Raw genomic sequence first — 16,136 nt, 5'->3', positions numbered from 1 at the left:
TTTGCTTTATTTTCTATTTTAAAAGGTCTTTAAAATCACACGTGTAAGGAAGTGAAAGAGGATAAAATTACTCCTGGGGGTAAGAAGGCAAACATTTCATTCTTCATTTGTTTTTATAACTTCCTTCTCTACATGATCACCATGATTTTTTTTTCTCTCTCAGACAAGCCATTCCCATTAAATTTTGCAGCTTCTAGGTAGGACAGACATACCCAACTCTTCTTAGTTTGTAATTTAACTAATTGAAGCTGTGCAGAGCTCATTTCTCACCGATAAATCACACACAGAGAAGCTGAGTAAATCCTGCAGGAGAGGAGGTTGCTCCATACAGAGCGAGGACAGGACCTACAAATACAGACAGAAACATGAACAAAGCAGTGCTTACCAAGGCCAGCAATCTGCCATCCTCCTTCATGGCCAGGAAGCGATTTGCAATCACACCTTTGATTGACACCACTCCTCTTTCTTCCGCTTGAAGCTGCAGTTTGACTGTGAACAAAAAAAAAGACAAAAGGAAGTTTTCACAGCCATCGGGGTATTTCAGCACTTGAGAGTGACTTGTCTTCTGCTTCAAACCTAAAACCAGAGAAAGCCTGAGCTTCAGAAAATAGTAAAACTTTGAAACTCTAGCTTTTTGATGCCGTTTTTATCAAAGAAAACGCTTATTACAAAGTAAGCAGCTACTGTCAAATTGGAAACAAGGACAGTGAGTTATTCCATCTTCATTTTACACAGAGGCAACTTAAATACCCCTTAAATTCCCTGAAAGGCCACTTATGGCACAGTCGGCTGCTCACAGAAAGTGGAAAATGTTCATGGTGATTTTCTTACTGTTCACGGAACGGCGCCGGACACTGAATACGCGACAGCTCTGTACGGGCAGAGCCACGACTGAGACCAGTCTGGACCATATCGCTCCCTGAATGTTCTGGCAGTTCCCAACAGAAAAGTATTAGTTTACATCATACATCCAACAAGTGGTTAGAACAGACAGACAGAACTGCAGCAGTACATGAGGACAGCAAAGGCCCAAGAAACAGTGTTATACAAATCAGGGACATGATTTGAAACAATTATTTTGAAGAAATTGAAGATTTTAAAGAAACGAAAACCTGTAAGGTCGTATCACATAGCATTTAGCTACTGCCTGTGAATTACTGACACAAAACATAAACTGATTTTTCTAGCCATGAATCAAACCCAGCAGTTCTAATGAACACAGGAAAGCTTTCACCTTTGCCTGCTTGGTATCCATCATCTCAGGTGCCAGCTTCATTCACCCACCTGCTCTGATGCACTAGATTCTTTGTTCTATTTAACAATGCAGTTTTAAACAGCTTGAGCTTTAAAGCTACCACAATAAATGCTTGAAGTGACTAAATTTTGGAGAAGGAGCAGCTCTCGAGATTCCGAGAGAGGCTGCTGCTTATTTGGCTTTTTGTTGAAGGGGAAAAGAGAGTACTGAAGAAACCAACCAAAACTCCCAACAACAGGAGTACCGGGAACACGAAATTATTCGGGTAATTGCTGCAAATCCTTTTCGAGGGTAAAAGTAAAAAGTCGGGCACAAGGTTTAATTTCATCTCGGAATCAAGTATCCAAAATACAGCCCTCCCAAGTCATGAGGCCAACATCAGACCAGTGAACAGCTCCAAACCCTTCGGTGTAACTCCTTGCCCTCTGGGGAAGCAAGAACGTGGAAAAGTGCTCTGGGCAGGGACTGCGGGAAATGGACTTTTGAGATGTGCCCAAGCACAGCTTTCACCACACACTTAACAAGGAACAGCTGTGTGGAATAGCTGAAAATTAATATTAATTACTGCAGTACCGACTTATTATGCTTCGTGACTTTCTCTGGACAGAAAAGCACACAAAATCCTCCAGCATCACACTGGGCCAGAAGTTCAGATCCTGTAAAAATAAACTTTTAGGAAAGGTTTTGAAAGCCTGTAAAGATTTGTATAGTTTGGAAAAGCTGGTGAAGTGTTACTCTTTACAAGGGAAAAAAAAGATTTTCCTGCAGAGTTTGAAAAGCGCTGCAATACTGAAAGTCCCAAAAGCAAAATCAGCTTCCACTGGATTTTCCTCTCCAAAGACACATGAACAAACAGAGCCAGAATAGTGCTGCAAGTTTTTCAGCTTTCAGCATTATTTTATGGCTTTATGAATGCAATTGGAGTATTTGCCACAGTGTTTTGCTGATCTGGAGGTGCCAAGATACAGCCTTACCAATCACACACATTTTAACCACGTGATCGACACCAGAAGCAACAGTTTTCAGTTTAACTCATTGCAACTTGGTTAATCGGTTATAATAGAAATTTATCACTTGACACCAATGATCTGTATCTTTTGCAGCCCTTAGGTCACCAACAGCAACAGTTCAGACACTGTCCATCATTTTAGATCTACTCATACTTGAGTAGTATTACTCTACGCATATTACTCTACGCATAATAACTCAAAACCAGATCAATGGAAGCAAAATAATTCAGACATTTGTAGCCCAAAAAGGTAGCACAGATTATTGTGAAAGAGCTCGTTAACCAAGGCCTAAAAAGGCCCTTTTTCGCAGTTTCTGGCACTCCTTTGGGAGGGCCCCTCCAGCACGGCAGTGAGTTATTTCACTGTTCACATCCATGCCCTTTAATTTGCAAGGAACTCCAAGCACAAGGCTCTGGTCGATTCCTGCTGGTGTTGTGACAACGCAGAACTCGGCCTGCTGAGCAAACATCCCGAGCACTGAGGCTCAGTCATCACCAAGTTATGAAATAAAACAACGTCCCATCCCAAATATAACCGAGGTGACCTTTACGCACGGACAACTGAAGGGACTCGGGAAATTTACTGCTCCCGTTAAAGACTTGCTTTTGTCTCCTAATAAGCTGACCTGTGACCATCTCCTTTTTTTCTGCTGGGTAAGAAGAAATGAATTGCAAGAAATGGCAATTTCATGCCAGCAGAGAAACTCTGGGGAAGAAGGATAAAGTTGTATCTTTGGGAAGATAAAAAAATGGCTTGGAAGACACGAATGAAATAAAGTTAAGGCACTGAAGTATAATTCAGGAGGTGGATTTAAAACCAGTGTTATCTAACACTGTTAGACCTCTCACTAAAGACTATTAGATGTAGATACACATACAGCCTTCTAAAGCTGTAAGGGTAATCTACACTCAGAACTTCCAGATTTTCTCTTACACCCATGTGTCTTCTTGCTTGTAATACCATCTGCATCTCTATATGGCAGATTTATCTAAGACGACGATTATTAAGTGGGAAAACTCATCACTTTGGATGTAGCTCGAATGAACCTACTATGCCTTCAGGTAGAGAGGGGACATTTATTCCTAACAATACACAGAGGTTCTGGTTAGGAATATGTACTCACTGATATTTTGGCTGAAGAATAACACGAGCTATGCAGCCAAACCTGAATTTCCACTGAAACCAGTACAATTTGTAGCACCAAATGAACCACAAAGCAACAGGCACTGAAATGCTCTCTTTCCCAGGCTATTTGGTCAGGACAGATGTACAAGCTGCAGGTTAAACTAGCCAGCATATTTAAGGGAGAGTTACAAATGGGCATTTATTTCACAGCTTGGAGAGACTTTTCTAAGAATATGGAAGTTGAAAAGTGGTATTTAATAGCTTTGTGGTTGGCAAGGTTTCAAATCTAAGTTAAAAACTGGATCTTCCTTGCTTTTCTTAAAGAGCTCAAAAAAACCCCTATTTCCAGGGCAGTTCTGCACAGTCCAGTGGAGGAAATAATTTTAAGGACAAGTAGCACAACATGGACAGAAAAGCCGTTAGCAAATGTGGAGAATACAGAAAACATGTACATTTTCCGAAAGTTCTTTTACTACCCTGAGCACTAGAACTGAAAAATCACACGTACAATGCAAACTCCAAAGCCCTTTCACAGTTCTCATAAACCAGCAAAGCTTTAGAATGGCCCAAACCCAATAACACTGCACTAACTAAAATGGTCCCAAATGGTTTATTTTCTCTGCAGCAGAAAGGGTTCGGCCAAAAATCTCCTTCAAAACCAGTTCATTTTGAAGCTCTTGGCAAAATCTACCAACTTAATGCTTTAGAAAAAGAGAGCTGCACATTTTTTAAGTTGCTCCCTGCTGAGCTGGTACTACCTTTCTCACATTCCCGGCTGGAATCTGTTGGCAGCCTTAGAGGAGCCTGGGGCATCCCAAGCACTTTGCCTGCGGCAATCCATGTGCAAGAAGCCACTGCTGGTATTTCTGTCAGAGCAGCTGCACAGGCTAAGATGTTCTGGGGCAGGAGTATGCCACAGTAGCAGTAAGAAAAAGGGAAAACAAAGGTCTGAGTGGGAAGAGAAAGGGACAGAAACACTTTAGGAATAAAACAAAAGACAAAAAGAGAAAAGACCAGGGAACACGGAGCAGGGTAAGTGTGCAGGACAGGAGGATGCTGCACCAGAGCATCAGGCAAACACACATCTTCAGTAGGTGGAATGTGAGGATGTATTAGCCAAATGGATTAATAAAATCCACATTTTCCTACTCCTCTACAAGGAAATGGGAACTCTCAACCACTATATCAGGGAGCCTTAAAGAAAAAGCCAGCCATGAGCTTCTGGCTTTGGAGACACTTACACAGCAAATAAAGGCAAAATTACAGCCTCAGCTCTATTTTCACTATAATCCACCTAGCAAAAATCCCTACAAATAAGACTTCAGTGCAGACTAAAACTAAGAGTATCAGCCACAGTCTCAAAATCTCACACACTTCAGGTCAGAAGGATCCAGTCCAGCCTCCTGCTCAAGACTCTCCATCGCTTCAGAGTGAAAACCCTGCAGCCACACTGCAGCTAACAGAGCAGCTCATGGACCTTGGGAAGAGAGGACAAATCAGATACTATTTCAACCCATTTTCACTGACATACAGATGCTTTATTTGAACTAAGAAGGTCATTAGCAAAACACCTCTCACTCTGTTTATGGCAAGGGAGAGTTTATGTACCCCCGAAAACTCCCAGGCTGCACGTCTCTGGATCAATGACTCGCATTACTACAGTTTGCTGTGGAAAAGCTCAACCCCAGCCAAAGGCTCAGGGCCCATCTCCAACATATTTGCAGAGGCCCCGTAAGGAAAACCCTTCCATGAGGCCCCCGAATGACACTGTGGTGAAGCTGCTGCGCCAGCTCCCATCACCCGTCCTCCTCCTGCACCTCCATGCCCACGGGAAAGCACAAAGCAGCCTCACTGCTACAGAGGTGGGGCAGCTCCGGAGGGACTAAGGGTCAGAAATGCAAGGAAATTCTCACAAAAAAGAGGGGAAAAATAAGAATCAACCCCCCACAGCCAAATCCCCATTCCACCATACTCCGTGGCTGAAGTTGGCAGGTTCCTTCGTGCTTAGGGGCAACATCTATTCCCAGCCAGGTGTCCAAGCAAAACACATGGAGTCGGACGTGTTTGCTCCACACCTAACACGACAAACCCTCTCAAGCCCAAGGGCCAGTTCAAGGATACACATGCATTTACATACACACACATCTCAATACCCCCATTTTGGCATTTCCGGAGCCAAAGCTGCCCAGCTGGATCAGATCCAAACCCCAGCCCATGAGCTGGATGTACCTACTGTAACTTGCCTCTAGGAATTACAAGTATCTTGTGTCTCTCTGTTCCACATTTAGTCTCTGACAGTTTGATATCTCTTTCTCAAAGGCATATTAACATCTTCCACTAACTGATAAGTTTTGTGTTGACCTGTGAGGCATCCCCAGTCTTCAGATTGCAAACAGAACAATTCTGCTCACAAACCTTAGCAGGAGAGGTGGTCTGTTAATAAACCAAACCATTAGAACTGCAACAAAAACAATCAAGCCAATGGAGTGTCACACTGAGAAACTGTGAGTCACGCTCCCATACAAAGGCACATTTCTTTGCTTTTGCATGACAACATTCTAAGTGTATCTTTTTCCTTTTTGCCAGCCAGAGGCAAAAAAACCCACTCGCAGACAGACCTGAGGTCTCTAAAATGTAAACATCTACAACAAAAATACACACTTCTGAAACACAAACACTTCAGGAAGTTCCGGTTACACTTAGGAGTAAACCCAAGGCTTTAAACAGAACAGTAACTTGTGTAACTGTTCAAGTATCAACCCACTAACCTAATCAACCACATTAACAGGGACTTCCACAGATTTTAGGAGGTTTCACCTTCATAAGTAGCACAGATACTGAACATGATGGAATTTATTTCTCTATTCACCTATTCTCATTTATATCCTGACCTCAGTTCCTACAAAAATCCACCTCTACTGAACATGCACCTGAGACACTGGGAATCCTCCCCAGGAAGCACGGATTACCAAATACACAGCATCCTCAGGTGCTTCATTCATATTACAGGTAATAAAGCCCAGTCTCCAAATTACTGATACTTTCATCCTCAAGTCTCAATTTACAAAAATAACAAATGCATGTTCACACATGTTTCTTAGGGCTTTTCCCAAGGGGTTTTCTTAGCAAGGGTAAAGTAATCCATCATGTTTCTTTCAACTGCTTTTGCTTCATTTAGTATTCACTCACATAAATAACAAAATAACCACTTTTGAGTGTTCACCTTTAGAACAAAGGTGGTGCAACTGTTCACCCAACACAGCCATGTCATTGACTAATATCAGAAGACACGCAGAACGTGCAGAAATTCAGCTTTATATTTAGTGTGCATACACAATCTCCTTGTAACTATGACCTGGGTTTCATTTGCAGCAAAACAAACGCATAAAACCAGGGGATGACCCAAGACAACCCCAGGAACATCACTTCAGAAGAAAGCAAAGGTAAAATGTATCACTTCCTTCACGTGATTCACACAATTACTCAGTAGTACATCGTATTTTAGGGCCGTGACTGATCATAAGAGTAACAGACGAGATGAAAGGAAAAGGCTGGCAGAGCAGTGGGGAGAAACTGCCAACCCATGGGCTCAATAAGCCTTAGTGTTACAGTTGGAAAGGAAAAGCTGGATTTTAGGAATGCCAAGAATCATCAGCAAACTGGATTTCAAGAGAGTCTGAAGCACAGTGGAGAAAGAGGAACTGTGTCAGGCACACAGGGCGCCAGGGAGATGGCACAGCAGACAGCAGCAGGAAGAAGGAACAACCTGATAAGGAGGAGCTCCTGTTAATTAAGTTGCCCTTTAGAGCTGATTGCTCTTAATCTGGCCAAAAGGTTGAGACGTGCTGGGTCTGCATTTCCCCCATCTCCAATACCAATGAAACTGAATTAATCACTTAGTCTTTAATAAATATTTTTGAAAAAAGACAACAAAAAACCCCAATCAAAATGCACACACAGTATTCCACTGGTGCCTGTCCATCTCCTTTACTGCAAGAGCAATGCAAATGCAACATTAAGCCCAGAGACTTACTTCATCCTCCATCTATTTCATCCCCTTCCATCAAGCTGTGAACCACCCTTTGCTGACCTTTAAATAATGCATCCACAGGGGAACAGCATGACCTGCAATGAAGGACAAGAGCTGTCAATTGCTGCTGACCCAGCATAGTAATGAATCAGTCTTCAGGAAAAGGCTCTGATTTGCTTTTGAATGCAGCCTTGAGTGAATGAAGAGCTGTTCTTTGAAAGAAACCAAATTCCTTAACTGAAAATAAAATGCACAGTGCTAACTGGGTAACAATCCTCAATTTTACAACCCACTATGGTCACTGTGAGGAGGCAGAATACATTGTGGGACCCAGCCTGTACTGGGGAGCCAAAACCTGGGTCTGCAGAACCACAGAGAGAGGAATCAGGCTGTAGTCACTTCCCCAGCTTCCAGCTCTCCCTGCTTATTTTGAATGCTTTCAAACCATGCTAAGAATGGACATGAACACTTTCCTGACAACAAGAGAGAGACCTTGGAATCTGTAGCTTGGAAGAGGCTACTTCAGTCCCTGCTGCCTTGGCCAGAAGCAGTGGTCACTATGTGCTCACTATGCTGGTTTGAATCTCTGTGATGGTTTCAATATGCACACTGCTCCAGAGATCACTGTAAGAACGTGCTCCTGAAGTATGACAGCTACAAGCACTGGCAATCACACTGCCCTGACTTACACCACATCAAATCAGCATGCAGCCGTCTCTTACTCCTAGCAGTGTTTTCTCCTAATATAGAATCCCACAGACAGTCCTGATCCACGTTACAAGAGCTTGATCACTGCAGCCCTCTTCAGCTTTGAGGAATTTCTGCATTTCTAAGGACAGGAGCACTGTCCATTTTTTTCCTCAGTTTTCCTGGGTGAACTACATTACTGTCAGTAAAACATCCATAGTGAGGTCTGTAAACATCTGCAAACCCACTAAATGAATCCTTCCTATTTACACACTTGGAGGTATGGCCAGGAGCATGTTCAGCTGTTCATCCCATCCCAACTGCTCCGTTACAGGCAGAGAAACCCAGTGAACCGAATCCACATACTATTTCCCAAAAACAGTTCATCCTAACAAGTCTGTACAGCAGGATTCCCTAAGTGACTTCTAAACAGAGATAAGAGCCTCTACATGGTCCTCAGTGGCTGCTTCTCCACACTAAAACATGCTCCCATTTTTGTATTCATCTCTGTTGCCAACAGGTCCTAGTGGAGCAACTGCACAGAGCTGCTCTACAGGTGTGGTTCTCTAGATCCAGAAATGTCAGTCTCACTACTGGTCTTCCCAGAGCTGTGGGCCTGTATCAACATTCTTTGTAATATGGGCCCAAAATGACTATTCCAACCTGAAATGTAACGCAGGTGACAGTCCATGTCCCTCCATTCCACAGAATGTCTGACAAAACACACTGGCACGGTGAAAGTTTGCAGATGGACCTCAGGCATCGGGGGTCAGCCTGAGAGCAGAAAGGAAAGAGCCAAGAAAAAGACTGCAAATACTTTCAGGCTGTATCACAACTGACATCTATCCTTGCTCTTACAACACACACCACCACGCACTATCCCACAGCCGCGGCTGTCGGGATTTTGTGACTTGCACATTCCAGCTGGAATCCTGGTGATGGCGGGTTTATGAGATCTGGTGAAATCTGATCAGAAGGTAAGAGAGAAGCCAACAAGCTCTGCAATACAAGAGCATAATTTCACCACACTGCCACTGCAAATGACCACAGAGTCTGGTGCTACTTTTCCATTTCCCAGTACCCTCAGTATCCTTCTCCATTGAATCCCTCGAGCCAGGCGGTTTCAACCTCTGGAAATCAAACATGAGTGACGGGTTCACACAGCACCAGCAGTGCACCATGACAGTTTGTGCAAGACAACCTCCACCCAGCTTTGCAGACATCATCTCATTTATATTCTCAGCCCATCATATCAGGCTCCAGTCAAAATCTGGCCCTACCCTGAAGAAACAAAAAACTACGTAAGATAGTAACACTGAAATGCCACCAGCACTCCAGAGAGGCACCCTCCTAACATTTTTATTGACAAGTCTGGAGGCAGCAGAAGACACAGACAGGAAAACAAGTTCATGCACATATTGTCACAAAACACACTACTGAAAATGACAGAAGATGAGAGAGTTGCTTTATTTTGAAATGCACAGTCTAAAACAGGTACTAACAAAAGCAAAGGCAATTAATTCTCCATCAGGAATGAAACACTATCCCATTACCAGCTTTTAGGCTTCAAAAATCATGCCATAAACATTTCAAGTACTGCTTGGTATAGATGAGTAATCAATTTACAGATTTTATATATATAAGTTCTTCAGTAGCAGTAACTTGAGCATTCTCTGGCTTGCGTTAGGGTTACATAGTCTGTTTTGGGTTTATTGCATAATTGCACTAAACACGCTGCCACCGACAGTCAAAAAGCACCACTAATTAATTCTAGGGTTATTAACCAGTTCAGTACAACCTCTCCAGTATCCTGAAAAAGACGGCCAGTGATCCCAAGGCAACACTCCCAAAGGTGCTAAAAACCATAGTAACCAAATAATTAATTTTCAAAACTGCTTGCCATAAATGTAATCCAAGGAGTTGGAAAAATTTTACCTAAACAAAGTGTTACTGAGAAGATTATGATTTAAAACTCAGGTTGAGACATTTATTAATTAAAGGGCAATTAAACAGAATTCTGCCTAAAGAACTGCCTTGGAACAGGAACCCTTTCTTTTAGAAAATACGATAGGTGTATGTATTCTGTGGAAACCGAACACAAGAAGGGTGCATTTTTCTGGGGTTTCTCTCCAAGCATCTTTCAAACCCTCTATGTTAATTCTACTGCTGAAACCAGTGCTACACCTCTTCTTGCCTCTTCAGTTGTCTGTGCACTTGATACCTCTCTTGCTTTCATTACAGAACACAGAACCTGAAGCTGCTTTTCTACCACCAGATGAATCTGAATAACTCTGAAAACTCCACAGTAATATCACCAAAACACACTTAAAAAAAAAAAAAAAGAAAGAAAGAAAGAAAGAAAACCCCAAACCCACAGGTTTTGACTAACTGCAATTTAGTCTCATCCTCTACTAGGTCAAAAGAAATCATATCTTAAAAAAAATTACTAAAATAGTTCATTTTCTGTAAAATGTTTTTCAATGTGACTCCGCCACAGGATAAACCCTTTCTTAGAATCAGCTGCACAAATTTCAAGCATTTATGAACCAAATGAAAACCAACAGCAGCCACCTAACCTCACTACATGTTATCTGTATTTTGTTATCTATATTTGTCTTACTCAGCAACGGCTAAGAGGTGTTGGACTATCATTTTCTGCAAACAAGGTCATGGAAGTACTTAAAAGCGCTCCCGTTTCTAAAGCCTGAGAGACAATTTACGGGCTAAATCCTGCCCTCTAGTGTACCTGTCGGTGGTGGTGCCCTGGGAACCTTCCCCTCTCCCAACAGCCCTGTCCAAACTGGGTGGAAAACAGCTGGGAGAGACAGGACAGTTCATGGTCCACCAGAGACATCTCGGATTGTCCTGATCCATTTTCAGAGTGTACCCACTACTTGGTCACACACCTTCGGGGTGGGCAAGACTCAGTAAGATCTGGGACAGAGGATTAGCAGACACGATGACAGACAAGAAGACATGATGGTTTCTATGACAAAGCAAGCAAAGGAAGCTTATCCTCAACTTTTTTGCACAGGGGGTCTCTGCTACCTCATTCCCTAAAACCAGCTACACTGCAGAGCTGGGAGGAATTTCTGTGCTGACTGTGTCGCAAAGAGTTAGTACTTGGCAAAGCAGTGAAGGTCTGTGCAACAGATCAAAAGTAATGCAAAAAGAGTCTATTTTCAGAAGGACTTGGGCAGAAGATTTGAACATTTAGGGGCAGGGTTTTTTTTAAAGAAAAGTCACCTCTCACCTAGTGCTAAGATTTGGAACAGGGTGGGTACCCTGTCAACACCTCCAGCCACATCTGTGGGACACCAAATGTTCATAGTCTTCCAACTCTCAAACAACTTATGCACCTATAAAAACCTAAACACTAGGCACTGAACATACTAAAACACTTCCTGACATTTGCTCAACCTTTTCTTTCTGAGGACCCCCCTTAGTTTTCTTCCACCGCATGAGCAACGGTCAGATTTCCACTGTCTTGACTCTGAAAGTCAGCCTATACTTTCAATAGAGTCTTTTCAAAATATTTAGACAGTAGCCATTTAAATGTTGTCTAAGAGACAAGTCAAAAACTTAACATTAACAACGACTTATGAAAGGAACTTCCCTAAGAAGAAATTTTCCTGGACCAGTATTACCCTATTTTACATTTTCTACAGACATTTACGGAAGAGGAGCCAGGTACTGAGCAGAAAGAAGGTATTTCAGACATATGCAGGGTTGATTCAGCTCACACTGTTGAATCTGAGCGAGAGGCTGGAACCTTGTCACCTCATTAAGGAGTGGATGAGAATGGCTCGGGATTCCTTGGACACAGTCTTGGTTTATGCTCATCATGAAGCAAAGCTGCTTGAGAAATTATGGAAATATATAAATGCCAACCATTCCTCAGTGAGGGAAACTGTGAAGGGAACCAGCTGTGCTATTAGACATTTTCTAAATGTATGGATAAGCATTCCCTTTCCATTCCCTGTGCTTTTCCCCTTCGCTGGCACTGTAGCCTCTTTGAGGGAAACACCTCTGGAGAGTTTCTAAAAGCCTTTCCAAAAACACTGTGTTCTTTGTAAATTTTCCAGGGCATAAATCAGAAGTTGTTGATCAACAACAACAACAAAACAGCCGTGTTTTTTGTTTTGCTTTAAACAACAAAACTCTCAGAAAGTGCCTTCTGTTTCTTGTTTGTCTCAAACTACCTCTTCAAGGAAAAAAAACTGGGAACAGAGTCCCCAGAGTGTGTCCAAAGGGGCACTTCACTGAAGTGACTGCACCAGGCACATCTGATGTGGCAACATCGACCACGTAGGACGGATTGTCCCGCGTGAATCCCACGATTCCAATTCCAGTGGACATCAACTTCCATTCCTAATTTCATTAACGATGCAATTAGGAATAAACAAAGGTGAACAAAAACTCTCAGTGCCAGGACATGAACCAGAAGTGTGTTACAAACAAGCCGTCCCTGAGTGCAAGAGGCAGAAAGGGGCCACCAAAAAAGGACGTGGATCATGGAAATTTGTTTATAGTATTAAACTTTGGTCTGAAACATAAGGAGGTAGTAATTTGCCTTCTAAAATAAGAACTTCCTTTAAAAGTAAAATGGATTACATGCTAGTGAAATGCCATTTTGTATAATTAATTCATAAAAATAGCAGCTACCACAAGCATCTCTCCCAACTGTCTTTTAATTATTTCTAAACCAAATTCTCTGCAGTCATTGCATTTCTTTCCTCAAAACCATCTTACAAAACCCTTTAGCTTAACTAAAAAAACGACCACGAGTTAGTCGAAGTGAATATTTTCATTGCTAATTTCCTTATATAAAAGTCTCCCCACGTTGCCCAGGATTTATTGCCATCTGCCATGCCAGCCAGGCATACCAGGAGATTTCACGGGGACTTCCCCAGAGCAGCACTCAGTGGGTCAGAGTGCAGCAGAGTGACGTATTTACAGCAAGGATGCTGAGGATGTGAACCATGCAGTGCCGCAGCAACGCGCCTCGCTGACGCTTCGAGCACTGATTATTTTCTGATTCTCAGAACTAGAGTTTTTCCAGGAAAAAGGGGGGGAAAAAAAAGGGGGAAAAAAAAGGAAAAAAGAGAAAGTAACAAGCCAAGAGCTGTCTGATAATGAGAAAAGGAGAGCGTGGCAGTAGCTCAGGCATGGCAGCACTCCTGTGCCCAGGTGGGCTTGTTGGAAGCAAATCCCACCAGCCTTCCACATTTACAAACTGCTCTTTTTAAACAAAGGAGTTTTCTGCAGCTGGCAGAGAGTGCTAACCTGAGGGTACCCCAGGAGCTCTGGGGCGTCTGAGTTGCTGCAGCACAGGGCAGAGGCCACATCACCCATTTACAAGGTTTTCCTTTACCTGTTGGCACCATTCATTCGAGAGGGAAAAAGGTCAAAAGAGAGAGGAGCCTCAGAGACACAAGTGCCAAAGGAAAGGGGAAAGAATACTAGTGATCAGATAGTACTGAAGAGACAGGGAAGGAAAAGTACAGAGGCAAAAGGGAGAGCCCGAAAGAAATGACAGCAAAAATAAAGCTATAGAGCAAAACAGAAAGGTGAAAGAATAAGGCAGTACCACCAAAACTAGAAAGATTTTCATACAGAATTCACTACTAGAAAAGTAGCATGAGAAGTCAGTTAAAAATTTTAGCATTGATAAGAGAAAATACAACATTAGACAGACTCAAGAATGTAAAACTAGTGTTAGTTTTCCTGACAGAATAATAAGAAAAGGCAGGGGGTACGAGATGATTAGGGGAGAGCTCTGTGATGAAAAAATTGGCAACAATAAACATCACGTCCAGTCAAGGCGGCCTGGCCCAGCCAAGTGAGCACAGAACAACATGCACTACTATCTGGCATTTTCCACCACAAAAAGCAAAATCAGGGAATGAGGCAAGAACCCAACATCCATGGCCATGTCTGGGACCTGCCTTCAGCCTTGAACATCCTCAACTCAACATCATCTCCCTGCGCATTTCCAGCATATTTTCACAGCTACTTCTGGGGGTCAGGTGACGTGTCTGATGAACTAATGAGACTTTTTTCCTGTAAGGATTCCCACATCTCCCAAATACAGAAGGCTGAAGCAATATGAATATATCCCCGCACCCTTTCCAGTGCAGACTTGATCCGGTGCAGTAACCCACGGGTCTGTGTGAAACACAAGCCACTCACCTCCGTGGTGAATCAATGCTCTGCTTTAGGCATCAGCGCCTCACAATCCACACTCAGTCATTTACTGCATTATATTGGCAACAAATGTCCTTTGTTGCTACTGACACAAACTTGACTAAGCTTCCCTTTAAACCAGTACCTGAGAAAGGGTGAAATGCAAAGGCATAGGACCAAGTCTGAAAGCTTCCTATAGCTTTTCCTAAGAATACCTGTTGGCCTAATAAAGGATGCTAAACTTTCCCAAAATATACAGTTCCACACGTATTTTCAGCCCGTCATATGTACAGTATTTCTATCAAAGAGTCACAAAATAGAACAGCCTCAGACTGAAGCCCAGCTTGGCAATATTGTTATTTGTGAAAGCTCTGTTACAGGATTTCTTTGGAATTATTGGGAAAAACCAATTGTTTTGCAAATGGTGAATGTCCAGAGTGGAAACTAATATTAAGAATCTTTGGTCTGTCTCCTCACTTCCTTCTCATCTTTGTCCCCTGATTTTTGCCTGGTCCCTGCATCCATCACTCAGAGCACAGGTGCAAAGCAGATGAAGGATCACAGTAAGGCATTTCACCTGCTCTTCATGCCAAGTGCCTGCAGGCAGGCCCTGCACACTCTGAACAGTAATAAATTCTCTCAAACCAGGAATTGCACTGGGACAATCTGACAGACAGGCTATGCAGCAGCTCCCTGTACCTGCTTTGGAAGAAACGCCTCATGGGCACATCAAAAACTCACTGTTACATCCACAAACCCTCCATACTGAATACTTTCAAAACTGAGGTCTGCAAAAGGCATTTTGTTCTTGGGACGAAGAGCAGCCTGTGTTTGTGACAGCGACCTGCCACACGCTCCCTGTAAGCCTGGCTGTCGGAGAGTGGGCACTCAGACCACACCAACCACTCAACCTGTGTTTCCAGCTCAGGAGCCTCTTCCTCCCCCCAGAGATCAGGTATGGAGGGGAAAACTGCTGTTGCTGGAATGCCTAAGTTTTATCTGTATTTAAAACATCCTTAATTAAGTTTAAAAAAAAAAAAAATCAAAACGTGCAACATTTTAAGACAAAAAAAAAAAAAAAAGGTGTTCTGACAGCACTTTGTTACAAACCCTGTTTCCCTGGACAGATTTACACCTCTGTTCGTAAGAGTACTTGTATGCCTGTAAGGGTACTCCTATTCACGAGCACTTCCCCGCGCTGGAAGAAAGAACCACCTCCTTTCTACCTTGACGCATCTCAAGCATTCCCCGCCGCCGTGTGAAGTGGTCAAGTGCCATTACACCCCTTTAAGGGCCACGCAAACAAGCTCAGACACCTTCAAGCACAGAAGCGAGCCTCTGTGCGCCGGATGAGCTCTGTACCCGGCAGGTTGAAGGCGGAGCGGCCAGCGAGGCTCCTCGCCGGGACATCCCAGCCGGCGCGGTACGTGCGTGCGAGTTCGCTCTGGACATCGGCGCACACACGCGTTTATTCATACACGAGACATTTTTACGGGCGCTTCCCAAGCAAGGCTCGCTGCCGAGGCTCCGGCAGGGCGGGCCGGCGGCCGAGGCGCGGCCCCTCTCGCAGCCCCGCTGCCCGGGCTCGCAGCCGCCCGCCCGCCCCCAGCCCCGAGCGCGGCGGTGCCCGGGACACACTCACTGTGCGGGTCGCTCTTCTCGCGGACGCCGTCCACCTTCCCGTCGGGGTTGATGCGCAGGAAGAAGCCGCCGTTCTTGCAGTAGAGCCGCTTGGGGTCCTTGAAGTGCCCGGGGGGGAAGGCGCCGCCGCCGCCGTCGTCGGGCAGGGTGGCGATGCCCCCCGCCGCCGCCCCGGCCATGCGCCGCGCCCCGCCGGCCCCGC

The 16,136-nt window shown here is 43.9% G+C and overlaps 1 protein-coding gene across 1 annotated transcript in view; it reads right to left on the bottom strand.

Annotated features, from left to right (window-relative positions):
- FGF2 (fibroblast growth factor 2) overlaps positions 1-16,128 on the bottom strand; it is a 21,277-nt gene extending 5,149 nt beyond the window's left edge. The window contains exons 1-2 of the mRNA XM_027658920.1: positions 15,936-16,128; positions 386-489 (exon numbers count right to left, since the gene is read on the bottom strand). Of these exons, the coding sequence (XP_027514721.1) occupies positions 386-489; positions 15,936-16,113 (282 nt within the window). The 5' untranslated portion in view covers positions 16,114-16,128. The remainder of the gene's footprint in view (positions 1-385; positions 490-15,935) is intronic.
- Positions 16,129-16,136: the final 8 nt, after the last annotated feature.

This window comes from Corapipo altera, unplaced genomic scaffold (assembly GCF_003945725.1).
Source record: "Corapipo altera isolate COAL_440 unplaced genomic scaffold, ASM394572v1 255, whole genome shotgun sequence".
Lineage (NCBI taxonomy): Eukaryota > Metazoa > Chordata > Aves > Passeriformes > Pipridae > Corapipo > Corapipo altera.
This window is presented reverse-complemented; position numbering and strand designations above follow the sequence as displayed.